Here is a 26,572-nt window from a genome sequence, read left to right on the forward strand (position 1 = left end):
GTTTGGGTTGTCTGACGAATTACAGTGTGGTAAAACATATATAATATAATGACACAATTAAACTAGATTAAGAAGCTGTAGAAACACTCTGGATAATATCCACATATTAAACATAATGGCTGAGGAAATGAATGGATGATAATGCCGAAATGCTGCATTCATAATGAACTGAGCCAATTAACTGTGCACAATTAATCTGCAGCTATAATTGCCCTTCATTAGTCTGTGGTAAACCATCTCTCTGTTTGTTTTAAATCTGGAGTGGACATATCACTGTGCAAAAAGATGTTTCATCTATTGCTGACATAATTACCTCGGAAAGCAAAATGATTATACTGATCTATAAAGATGTCTCTATTGCTTTTTATTACTTCTCACTTAATTGTAAGCTTGTGTCATTATGACATTTTTTCAGAGAGCTGTCAGGCTGACGACATTTCATCTGATCCTCTGAAGTCAGCCTGCTCTGTCTGTCAGAGACTAACAATAAGATGTGTAATGCTTGTAAAAAAATGTAAAAGCTACAATTATGTCTTTTGGTCTTTGGTATGGTTATGTAGCCAGCTTTCAATTACATTACCATCATTTATCAAACACAAACTATAAACCCAATTGATAAATTTGTTTCTGTAACTGTGCCATAGTAGGCCTTTTAGTAAGGCATGAGGGATTGTAAGTTAAAGGAACAGTTCACTCCCAAATCATAAATACATATTTTTCCTCTTACCTGTAATGCTATTTATCAATCTAGATACTTCTGTGTAAGTTGCCGAGTTGTGAGCAGTTTCATATAGGAACTATTTTCTTTCTACCGAACTACACCCGCCAACCGTATCACCATGCAGAAGGAAGCATGCATCTATACTTACCTTGCACCACTGAGTTAGCTAACGTTACAGCTCAGTCGAGGAGTATGCCATTAATGTTTACAGGGCTGTCCTCAACCAAAGAAATTCTTAGTTGACTAACACTGATACGATTTGTTCGACTCATCGATTAGTTTATTTAATTTCTCTAGTTTCTCCACAAAGCCTCACACAAAAGCACTACTTTAAATTTTGTGTTTACCAAAGATGTGCTCAGTATTTTCTTGGAAATAAATCATTCAGCATTAAAAAAGCATAAAAATGACTAATCGACTAAAGAAATCTTAATCTTAGTCTTAGTCAACTAATCGACTAAGAGGAGGCAGCCCTAAATGTTTACATCTCGCACTGTCACAAGCAAGAACCTCTCGTCCATGAATCGATGCATGCTTCCTTCTGCGGGTATAGATATCTCCAACACTCAGCAACTCACACCAAAACAATCTAGATTGATAAATAGCACAACAGGTTAGAGGAAAAAATCGGTATTTTTGATTTTGGGGGTGAACTGTCCCTTTAAGTTGTACACATGCTGGTATTTATACCACCCATTCTGTCAGAGTAAACAGCATTCCCATTCTGAAAACCTTGTATTGGTGCACCTGTAGATACTTTAATTTTACTTGGCCTCTAATTTAAGCAACACTGTGTTTGGTTTAACACCAGGAGGAATGCTCATCCCTCTTTCCATTTCTCTTTTCTTCATCATGCCCACCTCTCTACCTTTCCTGTTCAGATTGTGTCCAGTTTTAAAGCCACCGCAGGGTCCCGGGATTTGTGCCAGCTGCTCAAGGAGTACGTGGGCCACCGGGATGGGATCTGGGACCTCAGTATCACCCGAACTCAACCAGTAGTCCTGGGCACCGCCTCCGCAGGTACACCAAGTCACTTTACTGACAACATGCCACATAGTGGTTTACAACAAGAAAAAGTTCAAACTAAAGGTGTTGCATGCAATATTTACATCATTATATCATTGTGTCACATTAATTGGGATTCCTTGGTGCCATTAGTTAAAAATGAGAGCATAGTTGAGATGATTGACAGCATCTGTTGCACACTAGTGTTGTTAGTGTTAATACTGTTGAAATTCTCAAAAAAAGACAACCCCTCAAACAGACAGAACTCTAATGGTTTTTCGGATTTGTTTAACACGATTTTTGTTTTTATTTCCATCATTTGCCATTGGAAGAAACTTAAGAAGCTCTAGCTGGAAATAAGCTGCAGTTTGTGTTTGTGTTCATGTTGTCCACCTCTGCTCTGCCTTCACAGACCACTCAGCTCTGCTGTGGAGTATAGAGACTGGGAAATGTTTGCTGAGGTATGCTGGCCATGCAGGATCAGGTAATAATTCATAAAAAACTTAAATAACTGTATTTGTCCTCAACCATGCAGACATTTCAAAGATTAGTCTGTTGCACTATGCAGCATTCATAGACTTCATATAGCAGCAAACACCATTTGAAATTTACAGATATAGAGGAGTAATGTCTACCTGGGCAGAGAATGAAGTCACTCTCCCTCTGTGTGTTTTAATCCGAGCTTCTCTTTGCTTTGTTTACGTAGCTGGTCCTGTCGTGCTTGCATTTTAGTGCATGTGAGTCCCTGTGTGTGTGTGTTTGTAACTAATTGCCACCGCTCAGCACTGCGCTCATACACCTGTTGTCGCTGATAACGCCGTCCTAACCCACTGCATCGTCCCGGAAGTATAGCGCCCATCCTGAATAACCTTTCTCAAGTAGATATAATGATGATTTATGCAGCAGGTTTTGTATTAAACACTGGCTGGTTCATGACTAAAACATATGATGTAGGTCACTGTTAGGTAACACAGTGTGTCTGTCCACATTTGCTCACTTGGCTTATTAGATAACAGAAATACGTACAGTATATGATGTTATATATGTACATGTCTCATCATTGCTCTCTCTCCCACAGTCAACTCCATCAAGTTCCACCCCACAGAGCAGATGGCCCTCACAGGTATGTATTTAAAAGCATGTGTGGTTATTTTGCTGATTTCTTCAACATGTTAATTTCCCTTCATGACTATTTGGCCATCTTCTCCCTGCTGCTGTTGTCTCCAGCAATTAAATATCTGTAGATCTGAATGTGCTGTGTGTTTGCTGATGTGTACTTACTTACTCACAGCCTCTGGGGACCAGACGGCTCACATCTGGCGCTACATGGTGCAGCTTCCTGCCCCCCAGCCACCACCAGATGTCAGTGTGAGTAGCTTTTTTTTACTGTTCTCTTCTCTGAGCTTCTACTGGAACATCCTGGAATGTCAGAGTTTTGAGAGGTGTATTTTCTGTCAAAGGATTTATTAAATTTACAAACTCAGTGAATATTAATCATAGAGTGGATATAAGAAGTGGACGTAGTGACCGTGACTTCACCCATTGGTTTGTGGACCGCCGTTTTGAAGCCTCTCGAGTTCGGCATTTTGGCCGTCGTAACATATATTTGACTGAATTTTCCCAGCAGCTTGTTTATATTTGAATTAAAAGTCAAGTTGTGTTTTGTTGTCGTTTTGTTAAAAAGGAAACAGAAGTCATCAGCTGCATGTTCAGCAACTACCCGGAACTGAGTGGTGCGTTTACATGTCTTGTTGCAGCCTGCAACAGAGTATCAAATACATACAATGAGTATAAATAAATATAATGAGTATAAATACACTGGTGGTCAGAGACAGAAAGGTCCATCATAGACACATTATTTAAGTCCAAACTGAGCTAGTCTAAGGTATGGCTGAGGCTATGAGTTGGGCCAGTGACATGTTGAACCAGATTAAAGGACTCCGTTATATTTAAAAACTCAACTGCTGAATTTGAGGCGTCATCTTTGTGTAGGTTAGAATCACCAACCAGGATCATTTTATCATATTTTAAAATAACCGATTATAAAAATGCTGATAAAAACACTAGATTTGCTTTGGGGGGGTCGATAGATTCCAACACACAACACTGGAGTGGCCCCAGTAATTTTCAGCATCAGCACTTCAAAGCTTGAGATGTTGTTGACAGTAATGGAGCTGCATTTGTGCTGATTTTTAAAAAGCAAAGCCTCCACCACGACCAGTAACCCAGAGAGAGCTGAAACACTCGTAATTCGAGGGGCACGGTTCACTCAGCTGACTATAGTCACCAACCTTCAACCAAGTTTCTTTCAAAAATAAAAAAATCCAAATTAAAACAAGTAATAAAATAATTTAAGACGAGATAAGGTAATCCTTTAGTAGACCCACAGTGGGGAAATTTGCAGGATTACAGCAGCAAAGGGGGACAGTGCAAACAACGAGGCGTCAGTAAAAAACAAAACAAGTTCATATGCCGCTTAGCGTCTCATGGCAAATTTATCAACAGAACTAGATCCTAGCTGTCACAGTTTTTTTAATCTGTGTCACTGCTGGCATCTGCATGCATTGACTGAACGACTAACATTGTGTCCTTCTTTGTACACCCACAGGCTCCATGTGATGACGACCAGGACTCGTCAGACCGAGAAGAAGGTGAAGTGGATGGCGAGGGTCCTTGCGAGGTCCCCACCGTCCGGGTCGCTACAGCTACCCTGAAGAGCCACCAGGGTGTAGTGATCGCAGCTGATTGGTTGGTGGGAGGCCGTCAAGTGGTGACAGCTTCCTGGGATCGTGCTGCCAACCTGTATGAGGTGGAGACGTCTGAACTGGTTCATGCACTCACTGGTATGTAAACAGGCTGACATATTATATCCAGCGGTGAAAGTAGATTGAAGCTGTTGCCGGTACTCTTAGGCTACCCCAACCTTCATTGCTTGATATTGTTCTCCGCCGCCCCCAGCTTCATGCTTCCCTGAACACACAATTCAATGCCTGTGTGTAGAAAGAAAATAGACCCAAAACACAGTTGTTTTGGCAGGGATAGGCCTATAAAGCCTACAGTAGTGCACAGATGCCGTTTCCATGGTTGGCACGCAATAGCGCCTGGCATTAACTCGCAGATCACTTGTTTGCATGAGGAGCGCAGTCAGACCCCGCGCATCAAGCAAGTACGCAGGCGGAGTGTTACTCCCTGTCTGAAGAGACCTTAATGCATGTAAACAGACTGACAAATGGAACCGAAAACGTAACCTCCTTGGCGGAGGTAATTTATGTTGACCTGATGTTAGCAGATGTGTTTTCTTGTTGGAAATGCGATCGTGAGTGACGGTTTGTATGTGGGTTTCGGCAGGAAGCTGCTGTCCCCTCTTCCCGGTACTGCATACCAGCACTACATTTTTAAGTAGTACGGAATACCGGACCGCACCGGCCTACTTTCACCCCTGATTATATTATAGTACATAAAGCACAGTATGGTGTCTGTTACCTACATATTTCCTGCAGTCCTGTTTCAGGTCACTCCCAAATTAACGGCAACACAGAGTTTCGTCTCATGGTTTGAAGTTACTGAACAGACATGAAAGGTCTTTTTTATTTTATTTTTTACAGAAATGCCTACAGCACATGTTTTGTTGCTAAATGATCGTATCATGAGGCCCACATTTACCTCTCTTTGTAGCATTCAGTGAAGAGATAACGAGTAACTGAGCTTAAATGGCAGATGAAAATGGGCTGCCTGTTCATTTTATGGAGCAGTTGTGAACAAAATTGGCTGTTATTCTTTTGGTTCCCAGACTAAACAGGAAGAAACCACGGTTTCGTCTTCTTAGTGTGACTACACAATGAATTACATGTAGTCCAAGCAGACTGTGCTGCAGGAGTTGGCCTCTTATGGCACTTTTGAACATCATTATTTTTAACACTTGAAAGGAAATACGCTGATGCGTGCTGTTTATTTGGTTGCACAAAACGAAGTGGAGCTCTGACTGACAGGTTCTTGCTACTTTCTTACTGTAGCAACAATGTGTCTCATTTAACGATGTACAAACTCGAGGAGTTTAGTTTTCATAATAATTTGTGTTTGTGTATGCAGGACACGACCAGGAGCTGACCCACTGCTGCACCCACCCAACCCAGCGGCTGGTGGTCACTTCATCCAGAGACACCACCTTCAGACTGTGGGACTTCAGAGATCCATCCATCCACTCTGTCAACGTCTTCCAGGGACACACTGAGTAAGTCTGTCTCCCTCACACACAAACACACACACTGCTCAACGCTTTATCAATAGTTGAAAGTTTCAACAGTTTGAGTTGCTGCAGTCTTTATTTCACCCACAGGGTGGTGCTGTAACATCTCTCTGGTCTGTCAATCCCTCCAGTACTTTCTGCTTTTTTTTCCTTTTACAGTGCCACATTAATTTACAGACCCTTTTGCTCTAAGCCAAATCCTCCACTTGCCTCTCATTCATTACTGAGCACTTCTCCTCACTTCGACGGTTTGCTTCTTTCTCCCCGCTCTTTCTCTTCCTACCTCTCTCTCTCCCTCGCTCTCCTGTTCATTTATCTGTCCGTTTCTGCGTTAATCCCCCACTCTGTGTAATTTGGCACTTCGCTCGCTGTTAACACTCAATTGCAGACGCTCATTTCAAAACGATGACTGTCAGGCTTGTCTGTGGCTTTCAATGGGAACGCTCTTTAAAAGGCGTAAGAAGAGTGTGTGTGTGTGTGTGTGTGTGTGTGTGTGTGTGTGTGTGTGTTTTTATGTGCATGTCTACATGTGTGTGCTGGCTGGCTGGTGCTCTCTGGCAGCCTTTGATTGCGAGTGGGGGGATTACATAGAGCTCATTATGTACGACCCCAACATGTATAATTCCTGCAGATCCCACTCCAATTCTCTCCCATAGACAATTGGTATAATGAGATTAAGCACCAGTGTTTCACAGTTAACGACAGCCCTCCTCCTTTCCTTTCGTTTACTTCTCTCCATTCTTCTTTCCTTCCCGAATGGCCATCGATGGTCTTTAAAGTAAAAACTTTCTTACTTGTCCTTCTGTTTAAAGCAAACTTACACAGACTGCTGTCTAGCCTTAAAACAGATAAAAAACAGTTTGCAGTCAAAAGACTGAAGCAACATTTACAAGCTGTTAACTGTTTAGGTGCAGTATTCTAAAGTAGGAGTAGTACCTTCATAAAAGGTTGCATCAACAGTCACCCAAATAAATTTACATACAGTTTACTCATCCCCATGAATTTTCCACTTTCCCACTTGTGAGCAATTTTGGTTTTAACCAAATTGTACAACAATAGCAGGTTGCTGTCTCCTTCTATTTCTCCAGCTAATTTTCCAGAATCTCCAATATGGCATAATGACGTGGTATAAATGGCACAATCTCCACATTGGTCCTGTGGAAGCAGCCGAGGAGAGGAGTGTGAATGGTTTAATAGGCAGCAGAGGTTGAGAGCTGGAGGGGAGACAGCCTCTCGTTTCCACAGTCTTCACTGGCAATTATAGCTAACGCTTCCTGACAGTGAACCGCGGCAGCTAAAAGTGCAGCATACACCCTCTATCCCACCACCCCGCCATAATTGCAGAGTAATGACAACTGCACGTGAGCTAACAAAACAGCCGAGAGCAAACGAGAAGTGACAGCGAACTTGCTCTACAAACGGAATGCCATGTCACGTTTGTCTCTCCTGCCATCGGCGGCTTTCGGAGACATTTGATTGCTGTTGATAGAAATGCACATTTGTGTGTGAGCGCGCGCATGTGTGTGTGTGTGGGGTGTCTGTATGCAGATCTGACATCCAGTCTCTGGAGGACTACACCAGCACTTACAAGGTTCTCAGCGACTGTCAGTTTTGCTGCAGCACAGCAAAATAACAGTGCTCTAAAACCTCTTAGTCGTCTGTACCTGAATTGTTTCATTTACATTTTACCTTTTAGGCATTTGGCTTATGCGCTCATCTACTTACAAATGAGTACATTGTAATATTTTTCCTTGAGATTTTCAGAAATTCACACATCAATCATTACAATCACTCAGTAGAAGGGAGGATAAGGATCAAAGCCTAGCAGATTTATGCCTGATAGAGATGTGCTGGTAGGTGAAGAAATGACAGCCAGGCAGGAAATGCGGCATAAAGATATATCAGAAAACAGCCCTACTGTGGTAATTGCCTAAAAAATCTCTTTTTGTTTTGCATCATTGTTGGTTGTTTACCAATGTTTCTTTAAATTACACTGAGATGTACCGTTTGTCCCTTGTTAGATATTTGTCAAAGTCAGTAATTTCTCTGAATGTATTAGTACATTTTCTGAAGCCCTTAAAAGTCTCAGAACACTGCAATCATCACGTCATACTGTGCAGAACAGCACTGCATTTGTCCTACAAAAGGCCTCTATATGAGAAAAATTGTGTTTTGGATGTTCAGTGTTCATTGATACTTACATTCTCTCACTGAAATGTAGAACTCCGGTAGAGCTTTCTCCACAAACAATTTGCGATCAGGCAGTTCATATTTTTGATCAAGTGTCTTAATGAATCTTTTGAATCCGGGCTTTTCAACTACGCTGACCGGATGTACTTGTTTACAGCGGCTGTGATTTCTTTCCATTTTGCACTTTTTTTGTCATATGGGATTGCTTTGGAAAGCTGGGCTGGGCTGGTTCTGGTTGCTTTGGTCGTATCTTTCGCTTTCTCCGGGCTGGCTCCTTCTCTCTCCGCTGCTTCCCTCCAGACCAAAACACGCCGGCCGCATACGTCACACACACTCGCCCAGGAGAGAGTCTGGATGGGCGCGGAGTCTGTGACGTGTGTGTGTGTGTGTGTGCGTGTCTGTGAGAGGGAGCTGTAGGCCGTAGGAGAGAGGGAGAGGAGGAAATGCCAAAGTGAGTCTCATGCCGGCAGGTTGGCTTAAAAACATTACATGACAATTTGTATTCGATGTTTGCGATATAGTCATTTTATACACCGCACGTGGGACAAGCCGCGATACCGCCCAACCCTACAGAGAACCATAAACGGAGGTAATGAAGTCTCCTCCTGTCTTGCCTCATCTCCCGGGGTGTTCTTGAAATCTTGAAATCGCGGCACAATTGTAGAAAAAGAATCTGAACTCTTGTATGCCACCTTCATGGGGCTAAAGAACTTAATGGTTTAGGGATTCATTCAGCTCACCTTAACTTCTCCGACTGTAGAAAGGCCCCATAATTCCCTCCGTATGTCTCTCTCTCTCTCTCTCTCTCTCTCTCTCTCTTCCTTCCCAACTCCCAAGTCTCCAACCTCAGGGAGTCTTGACCTTGGCTGTCAGACTCACTGCAGAGATGCCATTAAGAATACTTCCCTCCCTCCTCACCACCCTTTCTAAAAACCCTTTAACCTTAATCAACCTTTTAATCAATTACCTTGTCTGATTACGCTCCCCACACACACCTCCCACTGAGCACACCTCCCATCTTTCCTTCTCTCCATCCCTCTCTCTCTACCTCTTGTATTCCCAGGTGGGCTGTACCCTGCAATGTCAGAAGGTGCCTGTAACGATACGGCAGTTTCCTTGAGCCCCGGCCCCTCTAATAGGACAAAGTTTAGTCCCCTAATTAGCCCTTGATGCCATGTCAATTTGAATTAAGAGGGAAGGCAGTTTTAGTAAGAAAAGCTAGATGTGGAACTCTAGACAATGCTTGTGTGTGTGAAGGGACACAGCTAAACGCTAATCTTAATCAAGAATCAGAGCTTTTTAAAAAAAATAAAAAACGTCCCTCCACGATTGAACAGGCACAAAAAGGAGGAAAGAAGGAAAAAACCCTCACAGGAGCGACTGACATACAGTAATAGATTGGAAATATTAAAGGTCTATTAAATGAATGGCTAGGCCTGACCGTAGTGCTATCATGTGGAGCACAGCATCATGGCTGGTTAGATAAAGGGCGTTGGAGGAGGGGGATGCTGGATGCATACAAAGAACGTTTTTGCCTCTATTGTGCCCGACATAGCTGAATATATGATGTTGCAAAAGATATTGTGTATTCAGCATCATTTATCTTTTTATCCTATCAGTTATCTCCTGGTATGAAGGCTGCATTAGACCTAAAGGTAGGGCTGGTAAAGATTTTAGAAGCATTTTTTTGTTATATTAGTTGAAATTCTCTTTACATCCCGACAGCGATCAATAAATCAAATGATCTGAAGAAAAAAAGAGAAAAAAATGTGGTATCTGTGGCTGTCGCAGGACTGTAATAAACCTGTCCAATCATTTCATTCGGTCTGAATGTGATGATTGGACAGGCTACCTGCTGCCTGCCTGCGCTCACTCTGCTATCTTCTATATGTTCATGTTGGTAATGATAATTGTGGGGGAGTGGCATTGGAGGGAGGCCTGAAGCGACGGACTGTCAGCCTTCGTTGCCGCTAGTTCTTTGATGTTGGTTTGGTGTGTCTGGGTCGTAAAACTTCCATTCTAATATAACCTCAGTTTTAGCTGTTAGTTGAAAAAGTTTGAGGAGGAAAACTTGGAAAGAGAAAACCACAAACAGAAGTAATGAAGTCTTCTTCTGTCTTGCCTCATCTCTCGGGGTGTTCTTGAAATCATGAAATCAAGAAATCACGGCACAATTGTAGAAAAAAAACTCTGACCTCTTGTGCGCCACCTTTATGGGGCAAAGGGACTTTATGGTTTAGGGATTCATTCAGCTCACCTTAACTTCTCCTACTGTAGAGAGGTCCCATGATTCCTTCTGTATGTCTCGCTCTTCCTTCCCAACTCCCCAAAGTTTCCGATCGCAGGGAGTCTTGACCTTGGCTTTTTCTCCCATAAGTAATTATTTGGTCACATTCTTTAAGTGGCATGGCAGGATACATCTTCTGTGGTTAGCTGTAGTTTTTGGTTTCATGATCAGAGATTAGCGAGCAAAGCAGAAGCCATCTTTCACGCCGTCTTGACAGCTCAAACACGTTCAATGGTGTAAACCCTTAAAGTCGTTATTTAACCCACCCACAGCTACACAAGAATGCGGCACAAGTGTGATCCTGCCTACATTTCTTTTCTTCAGTGATACCTTGTAATGTTTTAAATGAAGAATCACATTTTAAATCGAGAACCACGCAGTGTTAACTTTCTGATATTGTACCTGATACATCCTCTCTACGTTCTAGTGGTGTCAATGCTCATAACACATCTTGACATATCTTTGTGACGGATGTGTGGCTCTGTCTTATCTTTACTCGTACGAGTAATTACTGCGTCTGTGGGAGAGGGTGACTAGACTGGCTATAAATAATATTCACTCCCGAAACTTTCCTGAATTGTTAAGAAATGGAGGACTTTTTGCTGTACTTTCCTATCAACTCTCGTCTCTGCACTTAAATTGGATTTTGGAGTACAGTGTGAATCCATTTCAACATGCAAGGGAAAGTATTACATTCTTTGTGTAACAACTGGCCTCTATTTGTGTGTCCTTCTTCTTCTTCTTTTGTAGCACGGTGACGTCGGCAGTGTTCACGGTGGGTGACAACGTGGTTTCAGGGAGTGACGACCGCACCGTCAAGGTGTGGGATTTGAAGAACATGAGGTCGCCTATAGCAACCATCCGCACTGACTCAGCTGTGAACAGGTAGGTGAAAGAAGGGCACGCAACTGAATGAGAGCTGAGTTTTGTAGGTGCATTTGTAATTGTGCATTTGTTTGGGAATTGTAACATCTACAATTCCATGACAACTGGGCAAACTAGTTAGAACAAGAATAAACTTAAACTGCTGTACTTAATTTGATGTAGGCTTTCGGTAACAAAATATTGAAAGATACTCAATATTAAAGGACTGTTATCAGGATTGTAGATGATCAGTGACCTGCCTACTTTTGATTGAGCTATTTGACTTTCCAACATTATGTAAATAATAGGGCTGTCAATCGGTTAAAATATTTAATCGCAATTAATCACATGATTGTCCATGATTAGCAAATTTTGTATCTGTTCAAATGCACCATAAAGTGGGATTTGTCAAGTATTTAATACTCTTATCAACATGGGAGTGGGAAAATATGCTTGCTTTATGCAAATGTATGTATATATTTATTATTGGAAATCAATTAACAGCACAAAATGACAAAATTATCCAGAGACCCTCCCAGGTACTGCATTTAGCATAAAACATATGCTCAAATCATAGCATGGCAAACTGCAGCCCAACAGGCAACAACAGCTGTCAGTGTGTCAGTGTGCTGACTTGACTATGACTTGCCCCAAAACTGCATGTGATTATCATAAAGTGGGCATGTCTGTAAAGAGGAGACTCGTGGGTACCCATAGAACCCATTTTCATTCACATATCTTGAGGTCAGAGGTCAAGGGACCCCTTTGAAAATTGCAATGCCAGTTTTTCAGAAATTTAGCGGAGGTTTGGAGCGTTATTTAACCTCCTTCACGACAAGCTAGTATGACATGTCAGTATCATTTAAAAATAGTTTGTTAAAAACATTAGAATCATACAGCTCATTAATAAAGGGAAGGCTAATTGTTGGTGTTGTGGCCAGGCTGCTCTGCTGATTTTAAAGCCCACTGTCTCCGTTTAGGGTTCATGATCAGTCAGACACTGGTATCAAGCGTCCTCTCCTGTATACTGGAGCCCAAAACAACAACTACAAGGATATTTGTGTATCTCCATTGGCTGTGATGAAAATGTCTCCATTTACAGTTGTTAGTAGTTTTCCTGAATACGAGGGGAATACAGGTTCCAGGGGCAGCTTATGTTAGTGTAGTGATGTTAGTGTAGTGATGTTAGCGTTGGGCTGTTGATGCATATGGAGTTGTGAGCAAACTAGAAAGTGAATTTGTGCTTGAGATATTTCTGTAAATCTAGTGCTTACTTATACACCAAGCAGTAACTTCTGTTACCAAATCATTCAAATACTGTAGAATAAAAGTCCAGGCTGCAGTTGTACAGGATAAGTTAGACTTTATTTAGAAGTATTAACAAAATGTTACGTAGATTAAAAGTGAACTTGATCTGACCTTCCAGGATAAGCGTCTCTGCCAACCAGAGGATCATCGCTCTACCACACGACAATCGACAAGTCCGACTGTTTGACATGAGCGGAGTGAGGCTGGCCAGACTTCCACGCAGCAACAGAATGGTAAGGAAGGAAACAAAGTGGCCGGGAACGTGTGTGTTTGATTGGTCAATCGGCATCATTAAAACTAAAACTTTTAAACGTGTTTGTTTGTGTGTGCAGGGTCACAGGCGAATGGTGTGTTGTACGGCGTGGAATGAAGAGAACCAGTCGTGCAACCTGTTCACCTGCGGCTTCGATCGACAGGCCATCGGCTGGAACATCAACATCCCTGCCCTGCTGCAGGAGAAGTGATGACGCACACACACACACACACAGAAACACAGTTAAGTAGGAGACGGTACACATAAACACTGTAATCTGTGGCCTCGCACACGCTAGTATGTTTAAAGTGGTTACCCAGTGAAGCATTTTAGTTGTCATGTTACTTTTGAGGATGTAGCCATTAAGGTTGATTTGATAAGAGCATATTCCCCAGATGAATTACTCTGTCATTTATTGTTACAGTTGAAACCTGCAGAACATCTCCACGTGTTAAATGACTGACATGGTTTAAGCGTTTTAAAGTCCAGAGGCCTGTACTACGAAGCAAGTTCAACATACCCAGGCTATCTTTTCGTTACCTGGCTTAACTAACCCTACCAAACATGATCCCGCTATGCGGTCCTACGGCGCTGGTTATCAACTCGGTAAATCAGCCTGGGGTTTCTCAATCAAAGGAAGAGCAAACTATAGTATTTGACAAATACGAATAAATTAAACACATAATCCAGGCTAAGAGTAACACAGTTGAAGCTGCCAAATGCAGGAAGGACAGCTTGCAAAAGAAAAAATTGCCGATGTGTGAATGATTAAATTAACACACTTATAATTAATTTAACAGAATACTCAAAAGTCAGATATAGTCATCTAGATATTATAAAAAGCTTTCAGAGTATAATGGATGAATACACCACACTTCATTACGTCATTTAACAACAATGTGGCGTGTAGGACTATTTCAGCCTTCTCTCAGCTCCGACTGCGGCGGTGTCAAACGGACTTGAGAGCAAGTCAAAAAAACAAAAACATAATACAAAGCGGTAAGCACTCACAGCATACAGCCAGCTGTCCTTCCTGTATTTGTCAGTTTAGCCTGCTTTTAGCCTGGATATGTGTTTAATTTAGTAGGCGGTGCTTTCATAAATTGACCTCTAATCTCGAACATAACATGCTCCAGAGCAGGTTATATGTTCAGCATAAATTACCATGGCGATCTACCCCGGTAAGAAGTGAACCACCGTCGTAGGACGGAAAACCCAGGATTAACCCTGAAGTCACCTCGCTAACTCCAAATCCTGCTTCGTAGTCCAGGCCTCTGGTGTGTGAGAGGCCACAGAACTGATCTCCTGCATTTGACCCTTTTACTTATTTAGCATGCGTTGTGAATTGTGACACGGCTAGGCTGATTCTTTCGTTCCTAGCCTATTTTTCTGTTTTAAAGTATAAAAGTATATATTTGACTCCACAGTCATAGGCTGCTGTTCACATCACTGTTGTTTAGTTACTGCTGAATGGTTGCTCTTGCATGTAGATAATCTCAGTTTGCAAATGTTACTTGTAAAGATGTGATAAAACAATTATACGGCCAAGAGAGTTTGTAGAATATGATATAAAGAAGGTGTGTATATATTATGTCGTGGCCTGATTAAGTGACCTGTGTTGCAGGTTGTTGCTATTTCATGGATTTAGTGTCTTACAGTTATCTACCTTATTGAGGGTGGAGTTTGGCAGAGGTAGCGTGGTTCTGTGAAATGTTTTTATCCTTTTTAGTCGGACTTGAAATATTTGTTATCATGGAACAAAACATACAATATTCAGGCCGGCCAGATTACCTGTGCAGCATGCAGGCTGCTGGGTCATTCAGTTGTCTTAAAATGTTTCAGGATCTGCTGTCCTGTGAAGGTTTTCATTGATTTAAGATGTGAGTACTTGCCTATTACCTTTGATGCTTTCAATTCACAGCCAGCCTCCATATTTCCATATTTTGTGGTCAATATTACAAAAGATACTGTAACTCTGCCTTGTTCCATGTTTACAGTAGGATTTTAATTTTTAATGTATTGCTCTAGTCTGCCTCTCCGTTAGACTGCAAAGTGTCAAGAGCATAGCAATAATGGGAAAATGACGGCACTTCTGTCGTTCACAAATCTTTTGTAGGTCTGTGAATGGGATGTGTTCAACATAATCATAATCTAGTGTTCCCTATATGTTGCAGGTTTATGTGATACTACTTTTAGCCATAAGATGCGCCCATATTTGCTCGGTGTCAGTGAAATACAGACCCATCCTCTTCAGTCCGTGTTGCCGTAATGTGTCATCCCCAACTTGTTGCTTACTGGTCACTTCTGTGCTTGAGTAAAAGCCTGTCAATATGAAGTTATAGTGTTTACACTTTGCATTGAACCCTTAGCCTTGTATGACCTCTTGGACCTTTTGTTGTAGATGGCGCTGTTAAGTCTGTGAGAAGCACTCTTTATACAAATTCAGAAGCAATAACCCAACTCCTTTATGTTTCCGGTGCTCAGAGTGAAGCCCATTTCTGTCTTGGAAATCAGTGAATATGAGTTGAAATACACACTGAATCTAGGGCTGCACGATTATGGCCAAAATACTTATCACGATTATTTTTGCTCTACATTGAGATCACAATTATTTATCACGATTATTCATAGATTTTAGGAACAAAATATTTTGATTGCAAATTCACATTTAAATAAACAGAGCGCTGCTTTCACTTCAATGTTGTGCTAAATTAAAACCGTCAAAAATTCTAAATGTTGTCCTTTTACTTTGTTATTGTCATGTATATTGGTTATTTGCATAAAAATACAAATTATTTAATTTTTATTAATAAAAAAAATCTTGAATTATTAGTTCTAATTGTATTTTAGAAGCTGCTTAGAGGTTGTGTTAGGACGTTAAACAGTTCATAATTCCTTCTCTATTACCTGCTTTATAGTGCTGTGAAAACATCTCCTTCAAACAACTGCAGTTATTTGCCAAAAACTCAATTTTACAAGATTAAATTTGAAAGCATCATGACAGCGTTATAAATCTACCATCGCCCTGTCCTCGGTTTACTCGAGGCCTATTGAAAGAGGCTGGGTCATGCGTCATCAACGCGTCACATCTTTGGGATACAACACATGCGCCGTAAAATCTGGTCAGCACTGTCCGAAATTGAGCCAATCGCAACGCACGACCGCAACTCCAGTTACACTATGCATGTGTTATACCCCAAGACCCGTGCCCGCCCATGTCCCGGCCTCCTTCAATAGGCCTTGAGTTTACTGAGTAGTGCTTTAACGCACCATAACGGCGCCGTGTAGCATGTAACTCCGCTGCTGTCACTGATCACTAAGCGGCATCATGGGAATAAATTACAATATAGGGAGAGTCTGATTAAGTTAGTTGTTCTTAAAAGGTATAATACGTAACCGTTGTCGGCATTCAAAGTTAGCTCCTCCTCGTCGGATCAACGAGCGAGGGAGAGAGAGGGATCCGTGGTGGTCAAGCAAGCTATAGAGTGAACGGAGAGAGGGACCGCAGTGAAAACAAAAGCAATAAATCAGAGAAAGAAAACGTTATTTTCTGATTGTTTCCCGGCGGTTACGTTCTAAAACGATTAGGTTTATGACTACTTGTTGGTTGTTTTAAATTTGTTCCTCCACAACTTATTTTGGACAAGCGGGCGTGACAAATTACAGCTTTTTGTCTTCTTCGCTTACTGAAGAACTTCCACACCGACGACGTGTTGTGTGACATTACTGACTATGCCGACGTAAAACCTTCATGTGGCGGCTGCACATGTATCTGACCAGCAAAAAACGGATATATTTGCACATGAGACTGATGAAAACCTTCTGGGTCTGTTAGTTTATGAAGCGCTTGATTTATGCAGCAGAGTTTTCTATGAGCACAGCACGTATTATAAACGTCAATATCACGGCGATCGTGTTCATTTAATTGTGGGAAACCAAAATGGTGATTGCGATTAATATTGGATTAATTGTGCAGCCCTGACTGAATCTCAGTTTAAGAACTAGATCTGGGCTTGACCGGAATCCAGAAAAGTCTTTATTTTTTACACTTGTGCAATATCCCTAAACATGAAGTCATACTGTAGTTTTTGATCTTCAAATGTTTAACTTATTTCAGTGCTGTAAACCCCATAAAATGACTTTATGTACTTGTGTGACTGGTGTAGATGTAGCTCAGTGTATATAGGTGTGCATAACTTACCCCAAAGTTGACTTCAGACTTCAGTCAGGATGGATTTTGAAGTAGCGTGAACCTAAAGATGTAAAACACGTATTGAAATGCCTTACCATTGCATTAAAAATGGTGTATTAGCCTTATCCATCTGAGCATCAATGCACTTTTCCAAATGCTTGTTAAATAACTAATTGTGTTCCACTGCACCATGCAGATAGGATTTTTATTCTTGTTCCATTCAGGGAACTCAATCACGCGCCCACTGATATCAATGTCATTTTAATCTGCAGGTAGAAAGGAAAGTCCGATTTGGCGCCCCACATATGAATTCCAACTCGGAGGAAATATGATTTTGGATTGATAAATTAAATTATTGCGTGCCAGATTGTAGGGGGGGTAAAAAAGTGGATAGGCTTCGCTTCATTGTAGCGAATCATATTCACCTCAAACTTCATTATGTGATCTACTTTACATACTTTATTGTGAGGAGTACGTGCTCTCTGACGCTTTCCAATAAAATGTGTGATTTCCTTTCCCAGTCACTCCTGTCTCTTTCATCTTATTTAACACACACCCCTCTCACCCTTTTATTCAGTTCAATAAGACATTTATAATTTTGAAAATCACACTTTATTCATCTGGATGCAAGTCTGGTAGCTTGGAATAATGAAGTCTAGTGTTAAAGAAAGGGAAACCATGAGCTTTAAACTGTAGTGTTGCGTACAGTTGGCATGTAAAGAGTTATTTCTCACACATCTGCTTTCTAACTTTCAAAGTGGGTTAAATATGCATGGTAGGTTTTTCAAGATATAGGGCTCTAGCTTACACCTGGTGCAAATTTGTTCACACAAGATAATACTTTGTGGCCTCAATTTAGTTAAAACGTTCCCACGTTTTAGTTAATTTGTGCGCACAAGATAAGTATATACATAGTCACAACGCACCCCACTGCAGTCTGGAGTGATGGTTCGCGCTGCCAAGCCACAATTACGCACGGCAGTTCTGCTGGTTACATGACTGTAGTCATGACTGAATTTTTTTATTTTTTGACATACTAGACTATGACTTTTTTTCAACATAATATACTATGACTTTTACATTTTTTGACATACAATACTATGACTTTCTTTCGTCATATATTGTGACTTTTTTGTATTTTTTCGACATACTATACTATGACTTTTTTTCAATATACTATGCTATGACTTTTTTTCGACATACTTTAGTGTGCCTTTTTTATTTTTTTGACATACTATATTATGACTTTTTTTCATCATATTATACTATGACTTTGTTGTATTTTTTCGACATACAATACAATGACTTTTTTTTACTTTTCTCGACATATTATACTATGACTTTTTTCGACGTGCTATACTATGACGTTTTTTTTTTATATATTATACTATGACTTTTTTATTTTTTTGACATACTATACTATGACGTTTTTTTCGACATGCTATGACGTTTTTTTTTTATATATTATACTATGACTTTTTTATTTTTTTGACATACTATACTATGACGTTTTTTTCGACATGCTATGCTATGACGTTTTTTTCGACATGCTATGCTATGGCGTTTTTTGTCGACATGCTATACTATGACGTTTTTTTCGACGTGCTATACTATGTTTTTTTCAACATGTTATACTATGACTTTTTTTTTTACTTTTTTTGACATACTATACTATGACGTTTTTTTCGACATGCTATACTATGACGTTTTTTTCGACATGCTATACCCTGACTATGGAGTCCAGGCTACTTTGTGCAAATCAGGGACATCCTGCCTAACTCGCTGCCTCTTGAAGCTCCCTAGAAACTTTTAAACTAAACATTGTAGATCTAAAATAAAGACAAATTTTGCAACTGCATGGCTTATTTCTTGCAAAAAATGTTTTCAGAAACACATTTTGGGGAAGTATTACATTTTTTAAGAGAAGAAAGTCTCCAAACAAGCCGCCATGTTGGTTCTGGTTTGAAAGCTTGGAGCAACAGCCCACGAGGGTAAGTGTTTTTCCAAACAAGTGCCTACTGCCTTGTGTTTGTTTTAATTTTTTTCGACATACTATACTATGACGTTTTTTCGACATGCTATACTATGACGTTTTTCATCATACTATACTATGACTTTTTTTTTTTACTTTTTTCGACATGCTATACTATGACGTTTTTTTCGACATGCTATAGTATGACTTTTTCGACATGCTTTACCATGATTTTATTTTTACTTTTTTCGACATACTATACTATGATGTTTTTTTCGACATACTATACTATGATGTTTTTTTCAACGTACGACACAATGACTTTTTTTTAGACATACTATACTATGAGATTTTACTGCGCATGTGTTGCACCCCAAAAATATGACCCAGCCTCTTTCAACAGGCCTTGTTTCAGGTCAGGAACATCATGGGTGTGTCAAGTGCTCACCGCCGCCCACGCCCTGACACACCTGCAGCTTCAGCTGCTGATATCTCCTTTCTTCTGTTCCTTTCTTACACAGTTTATCAGGACTTTTTCATGTTACGTGCCTTTTGTTTTAAGTCTAATGGATGCAATTTGAATCATAGCGAAGTACAATACTAGAGATAATATGATGTACATATGCCTTACCTTTCTGGCTTTCTGTTGTTAGCTAGGCTACCGCTGCTGTGAGCCCGACAGCCGAGCAGCTAACAGTTTAGCAGCACACTGTGCAGATGAACTAGCTGTGTACAGGACACTGTTACCCAGCCCCCGCACACTTCCGGTCTCTCTACATCCTCGTGTGATCAATGTTAACATATCTGATTAGTAGTGGATGGGTTGCGGGTGGGTGAAATGATACAGTAAACAGTAAAACAAACAATGAACCTCGATCGTGTGTGTGTGTGTGTGTGTGTAATATGTCACAAGAATATCGAACACTGATTGAACAATACATCTAGTTGTGGGAAAATCCATTTGTTCGGGGTGGGTCGATTTCTGCCGGTATTTTGAGCTCTGGTGGCTGAGGAGAGCAAATAATGGCCTCCAGAAACTTACACAGATTCTCCCAACTCCATGCAGGTGCATGCTTGACATCGGGGTGCCTACGGCACAGGACAGAAAAGAAAGAAAAAAAATGTAAGTATTTCTTTCTAAACACAAAAGTGGAGTTTTAAACAGGAAAATCTACTCAGAACTCAACAGGTTGCAATTTGTGCTCTAATACTGACATCTAGTGTGCACTCAGGCTATTCATTTAATGTAGTGTGGTTGCCAATGTCAATTGATATCGGGGAATTGTTCTCTCTTGCAATGCTTGTATGTCAGAAACCGATTCACCACTCACTTCCCACGTACAAACACAAACCCTCTACGCACTGACTCTGCTCCAAATAGCTCTAGAGAGGGCAAATCGCATTTTCACGTCGGCCACCACAGCTCTCCAACACGCTTGGCACACGGAGAGGTTTTAATTGGTTGCAATCTCCTCACCTCACCGCCAGATATTGCCAGATCCTACACACTGGACATTGAATTGATCACATATGGCGTCGTTCTCTCGGACGGATAAAAAAAAAAATATGCAAAAATGGATCGCCAAAAAGACCTAGTCTATGAGTTGAAAACATTTCAGCTCATATTTGTACTGAAGTACAATAGCCTACTTGAGTAAATATACCTGGTTACTTTTAACCATATGCTGCAATGTTTACTGTCTTTGGCACCCTGAGGAAGGCCAGTTGGTGTCAAAGCCTGGAGCATTTTTGGATAATTTTCAAAATGTCTTAGAATATTGAAGATGCTGGATCATTACAAAATGTTGGTATGATCCCTGTGTAAGTACTGTTGGTCTAAGCCTACATGTTGAAATAGTGTCATATTTGTGTGTGTGTTAGGCTCTTAGATTTCATTGAGAAACAGCATGACACTGGGAGAGAGAATATTCTGTGGATTTACCTCTCTGTCCTCGTCCATTAGATTATACCTGGCTGGCCGTGACCAGCCACTGGAGCAAATTGTCAATTATGATGTTTATTGTAGAGCACACAGTCGACTCCATGGCCTTAAGGGGGAAGGGCGGATGCTGCTGAGGAGGCATACCTCGATCCCCTCCTCTCCTCTCCCCCTCTTCCTCGCTTCATTCTTCCTCCAGGCTAATTTGGTGGCTGGTCTGTGTGACACCTGCCACCGAGCCAAATAGAGATAACCATTTCCCCATGGATTTCCCCTGGGAGAGACAGGGGGAGGGAGGCCTCTTTAATATTTGTCTGGATACTCCTGAGGGCTATAGACAGGTGGAAATGACCCAATATCAAGTGCTCATTATTTGATTTTTGTGTATTTGTAATGAGACACATTTAATATTATACATTTAATGCTCCGACATTAAAATCTGATTAATCAAAAAAACTATCAAAACAAGGTAAAATTACAAGATTTTGTGGTTTTATTCACATATACAGTACAAACATTCACTTTTTATTTGTTACTGAAGTGCAATTTACAGACCTTAGCAGCAATTCTTCATATACTTTAATTTACATGATAATTAGACATTTTAGGATCTCTCTCACATCTTTGTCAACATCTTTTATACATATGTACACTCTTAGATACAATATTGCCATTCAGACATGCCTTATATTTTAGTATTTTAGTGTCTCTCAAAATAAATCTGCAAATCTGTTTTCATGGCTAATACAGCCACTACGAAACATGGGGTGAATCAATGTGGAATGTTGTTACCTGTGTCGACAAACCATGTCAAGTCTGAAGTTATGGAGTGTAGGCTGATGATGACCACTCAAACAATAAACATCTGCAACACATGTTGGTGAAAAACAAACACTAAACCTCTGTTCTGATACACAGAGACATGATTTACACAAAATCTGATCTTAATGTGTAAACAAAGAATCAGACAATATGACTTCCTGAAAACTGACTTCCAGTGTTTCTTAATTAAAGCTGCCACATGCCAAGGCTGGGTTACCAACTGTGAGTAATGACGTCTTACAAGAACAGAGGCCTTACAGAAACAACACTTCCGGTTATTTTTCTCACTGGTTTAAAGCGGGTGGGACTTCGTTTAGAAAAAGGTAACGTCACGTGCTTCAGTGAACCAATCAGGATTTGGCAACATTTCAATCAGATCACAGCTGGTAGGTTGTTTGGTCATAATCATATCTCAACAGAGCACGCCCACATAGCCGTGATGAAGCAGATTAGCTGAGTTTTTGAGTATTAAAGGAGCAATATGTAGCACTGACAGCTAGTGTTTAAAATGGATAACAGCAGTCCAAATTAGGGATGTCACACCGATAACACCGGACATTTTACAAGAAAAGACGGTGCTCAATATATTATATGTAGAGCGCTAACTTTGATCTTTACCATCGGATGGCTGCGTGCCTGGCCGCTCCGGTAGAGCTTTCGCTACGAGGCTGCAGGTTTCCACCTGGAGCCGCTGCGCCACTCACACCGGCTGTGACCACCTCATTAACCTCATTAACGGTATGGTTCCCTAATAGCATTGGGTTTAAGTCAAGTATCGCCAAATAGGTGCTTTTGCTTTTCCCTTTGACGCCAAATTCCTCCGCCATCGTCTTGTCTGTCAACTCTCTCTCGTCCCGTGTGTGTGTCTGACTCTTGCTGCTCTGTGCTGAGACTCTGTACGGAGCAGACACATTCCCTTTCAGTTTGTAGTGTCCGACTATGTATTGATAACACGGTTCTGATACGCCAAAAATGAACGAAATGGGTTTTATTTCTATAAAAAAAAGCAAAACGATCATCGATCAACGATAATCGGTGTATGCCCGACCACTGTGTAACACCGGTAACGCTGACTACCCCGGCAAGCATAGTCCAAATTCAAAACATTAAAGCTGTCCGTCTGCTCCTCTGGTGTGACTGAGAGCAGCGCACATTTTTCGCAATTTGAGGGTTACCTTCTAGACAAGACCCTGTTAGCCTCTGGCCAGCAGCAGTAGTCGGAATCACTTCACCGGCTGTGTGTCTCAAATACTTGTTGCCGAGATGTGCTGAGGTTTTTCAGGTGGGGTAGAATCTAACGTTAAAGTTATCTCTGTTGATTCAGTTCGTTAACTTGCTTCCACGGCTACAGAAGACTGTTTGCGTGCCAATTTGTCTCATATGCGGCAACGGTGTGTTGAAACGGACAGTGGACGGGATCACACCGGCCAAAACAAAAACAGACGTTTCGGACCGTAACGTAAATGTCAAAGGAGAACATACGGGCTGTAGCATTGTTGTCGGAGAAGCCAGTATTTCAATTTAGCATGTTTCCTTAATCTCTGATGACATATCATGGTAATTTTATGAATTTTTACAGTAAATTTATTATATATTGGTCCTTTAAACTCTCAATAAATGTGTTTTAAAAGTGTTTTTTTTCCAGAATTTTAACTTTTGCTTATTAAGTCACAAATATGTAATGCTATAGAGAAATATAACCAAATATAAGTGTTCAGGGGCTTTAAAACTTTCATAAAACAAACACAGCTCTGCAGATGCATAACTGTGCAATACTACTACACTACTACTCAGCAATACTGGCCAATATCCTAGACCTATTAAAGACCTATGAAATTAGTAAGACAACTGATAATTTGGTTTGGTACTGTATCCTCACTGGAGCACATAATGCTGCCAGAACAGGGGCTCAGTAGGAGCAGGACGGGAGAACAACAACAGAAACGCACCACTAGATGTCACTCTCACTACTTCCATTGTCCGATGTCTAAAATCCTTGAAGAGAGAATACAGCAATGACAGAACAACACAGTCATGATCACTATGAATATCAACACTTAGCTGCATAAAAAAAACACACACGTGTGTGTGTATGTTTACATCGTGAAATGTGCAGAGACATAAAAATAGTGTGAGGTACAAATGTACATGGTAGTGATCAGGGATGTTCACCTCGCTGATTTTTAATCTGTAATTCATACATGAGGGTTGTGTTTGTGGAAAATGGTGTTTCAAAATAAAAAATCCCTCAAGTCGGACACAGCGCTGACAGTGAAGGGGTTTGGGCGGTCATGACCACAGAGAGAAAGCACAAGTCGATCAGGTCAACGAGGCCTCGCTAATGAGTCACGACCGAAAGTCGCTCTTATTGGTGGCGACAAGCTTCTATTCAGACTTAAACCGGCCACAGCAGGCTGAAAACTGAGGCCAACCGGGTCAAAAGACAGGAAGAGAAAGGAACCGATATTAGTATGAAAGAGAGGGAAAAAACAGAAAACCACTCCCCCTTCCTCCATCATCACCTCCACCTGGACTTAGGCAAGCTGTAATGGCTGCGTTTATGTACCTCGATTCTTCCACGCAGTGGGGTGAGGACGGGAGAAAAAAAGAAAGAGGGTGTATTAACCTGTCGTCATGTCGTGTTAACCTCCACCGAGCTTGAAAGGCAGAGAGGAGGGGTGGAGGGGCGGAGGGGTAGACGCGAGCAAAGAGGAAAGAGTGACAAAGAGGAGGTGAGGGGAAATAGGTGGAGGACGGAAGAAAATGGAAAGAGGGCAAGGAGGGAGGGATGGAGACAAAAGGAGGAGGAAGCCAGGAGTCAAAGGGTGAGTCAGAGAAGATAGAAATGAGAGAGCGACGGTGAGGCGGGCTGAAGCAATGATGTGTCCTTCTCTTTTTCTCGCTCTTCCCTTCCTCTTCCTCTATCACCCGTCACCCTGACAGGGCCGGTAATTGGACGTGGACCTCTCTCTCTCTCTCTTTTTTTCTCTTTCTCTGTCTCTCTCCCCCGTGGCTCGGCTCCTCAGCGGGAGCCTTGGGGCCCGGAAATAGCTGATGACAAGATAGCGGCTGCCTTTCATTCCGCTCAAGGTTACCCCACCCTTCCTTGACAGCCGGAGAGGGGGGTATTTAGGTGTGTGTTTGCTTAAATGTGTGTTTAAAGAAGGGCGAGTCAAAGAAAGGGTCCGTCTTTTTATGTCCGTTTTCTTTTCAGCCCGTCCAGTTGACCTTCCTCTTGTTGAATTTCTGTTGGGTGGATGGGCGGCACATCCAGAATGACAGGCGGTGGTGATAGCCTTGAGTTTAGAGGTTGCACTGGGAAACGTCCAGGTATGAAGGTGTGAAGCAGGATGTTGGTAAAGAGTCATCTTACCCTAAAAAAATAAAGGTTAAACAAACACACTCTCTGTGTCACACTCACTCACACACACACACACACTTCCTCAGACCGACAACAGGAACTGTTCCTGCTCGGGCGGTTTCTTGACCCAGGTGCCGAGGCCCGTTTCCTGCAGAGATCTGAACCACTGCTGCTTCACTGTCTGGTAAGGACGTGCCGCCATCTTGGCCTCGCAGTACATGAGCTGGCGGTCCGCCGAGCCGGACACTTGGATCCCCGACTGAAGAGGGCGGGCGAGCAAGGGAGAAAGAGAAGAGGAAAGACAGGGAGAGCAATTGGGAGTCAGATAAAAGCGACACAGAGAGACAGACGTGAAGATAGGAAGGGAAAACAAAGAAGAGGGGAATAAAGTCGGGGCAGAGAGGCTAAAGGTTTCATGAAGGGGGGAGAGAGAAGAAGAGGAGCGAGCAAAACAAAACGAATGAGCCGGCACAAATGCATTTGGGTGGGGTTGGGTGGTGGTGGTGGTGAGGGGGGGCTTCAACAGCTGTGTAATCTCCCCATTTAAATTTCACAAGCAATTGAACATTCTCTGTGCTTTTTGTGCATTCCTATTGTCGCGAGGGGAAACAATGAAGATCGGCGGAGAGACAAGTAGAGAGAGAGAGAGAGAGAGAGAGAGAGAGCAAGAGAGCAAAAGTTTCTTTTGGAGATTAGTGCGACTGCTCTTGCGTGGCCCTTATATACGGCGCACAGGGAGCACTTAGGGTGGGGGCCTCCTCGAGTACTTCTCCAAATAATTATGGTTTCATAGTCATTATGCTTTAACGGCCGCCATTTGGCGACGCAGGCACTGTCTGTTACATAAAGTTTCAGAATGGAAATGAAAGTGCAGCGGGTCTGCGTGCTGACGTTAAAGATCCCAGCTACCAGTTTTTGATAAGCCACATAGAGAGCAGATGTTGCCGGGCCGACAAATTTATCTATGGCAAAAAAGGAAATTCCACACGTCCTCCACAGAGCGCTCACCTGCGACTCTCATTTTAATACATGTGCTTTTTAACTGAGTGGCTGTTGGCAATGCATCTCTCCAGTTAATGTCTCTGTGTCACTGTGTGCATGTGATTCCTGATGGCAAAGGATTGCGTGTTGTTTCTGACAACAGCTGAGTCTCTTGCTTTCCAGCAGAGGAGTATTTTCAGGAGGTGCGAGTAGAGCAGAGTGAAGCGGGTGAAACGGACATTTATTCATATGAAAATGTGACCATTGTTCCGGCTCAGATTAATTAAATAGTACATCATTATATTTGTTTCCAGCAAGTAAAAGATACACTGTGGAAGGTGTTTTTTAATTAACATTTAAATTAGTGGGACATTTTCACAGCAGATATTTCTACAAGTTGTAACAAGCAAAGCACGGTGTAATTAATAATA

The 26,572-nt window shown here is 41.6% G+C and overlaps 2 protein-coding genes across 5 annotated transcripts in view; one reads left to right on the forward strand and one right to left on the reverse strand.

Moving 5' to 3' along the window:
• LOC141760035 (WD repeat-containing protein 37-like) overlaps positions 1-13,820 on the forward strand; it is a 23,887-nt gene extending 10,067 nt beyond the window's left edge. For all 4 annotated transcript variants that reach the window (XM_074622668.1, XM_074622670.1, XM_074622669.1 and 1 more), the window contains 9 exons: positions 1,603-1,741; positions 2,139-2,210; positions 2,805-2,849; positions 3,018-3,094; positions 4,335-4,569; positions 5,816-5,957; positions 11,200-11,334; positions 12,740-12,854; positions 12,954-13,820. In XM_074622668.1, coding sequence (XP_074478769.1) covers positions 1,603-1,741; positions 2,139-2,210; positions 2,805-2,849; positions 3,018-3,094; positions 4,335-4,569; positions 5,816-5,957; positions 11,200-11,334; positions 12,740-12,854; positions 12,954-13,085 — 1,092 coding nt within the window. In that variant the 3' untranslated portion in view covers positions 13,086-13,820. The remainder of the gene's footprint in view (positions 1-1,602; positions 1,742-2,138; positions 2,211-2,804; positions 2,850-3,017; positions 3,095-4,334; positions 4,570-5,815; positions 5,958-11,199; positions 11,335-12,739; positions 12,855-12,953) is intronic.
• Positions 13,821-21,433: 7,613 nt separating this feature from the next.
• Positions 21,434-26,572, reverse strand: part of adarb2 (adenosine deaminase RNA specific B2 (inactive)) — a 225,697-nt gene continuing 220,558 nt past the window's right edge. The window contains exon 10 of the mRNA XM_074622661.1: positions 21,434-25,419. Within this exon, the coding sequence (XP_074478762.1) occupies positions 25,243-25,419 (177 nt within the window). The 3' untranslated portion in view covers positions 21,434-25,242. The remainder of the gene's footprint in view (positions 25,420-26,572) is intronic.

This window comes from Sebastes fasciatus, chromosome 21 (assembly GCF_043250625.1).
Source record: "Sebastes fasciatus isolate fSebFas1 chromosome 21, fSebFas1.pri, whole genome shotgun sequence".
NCBI lineage: Eukaryota > Metazoa > Chordata > Actinopteri > Perciformes > Sebastidae > Sebastes > Sebastes fasciatus.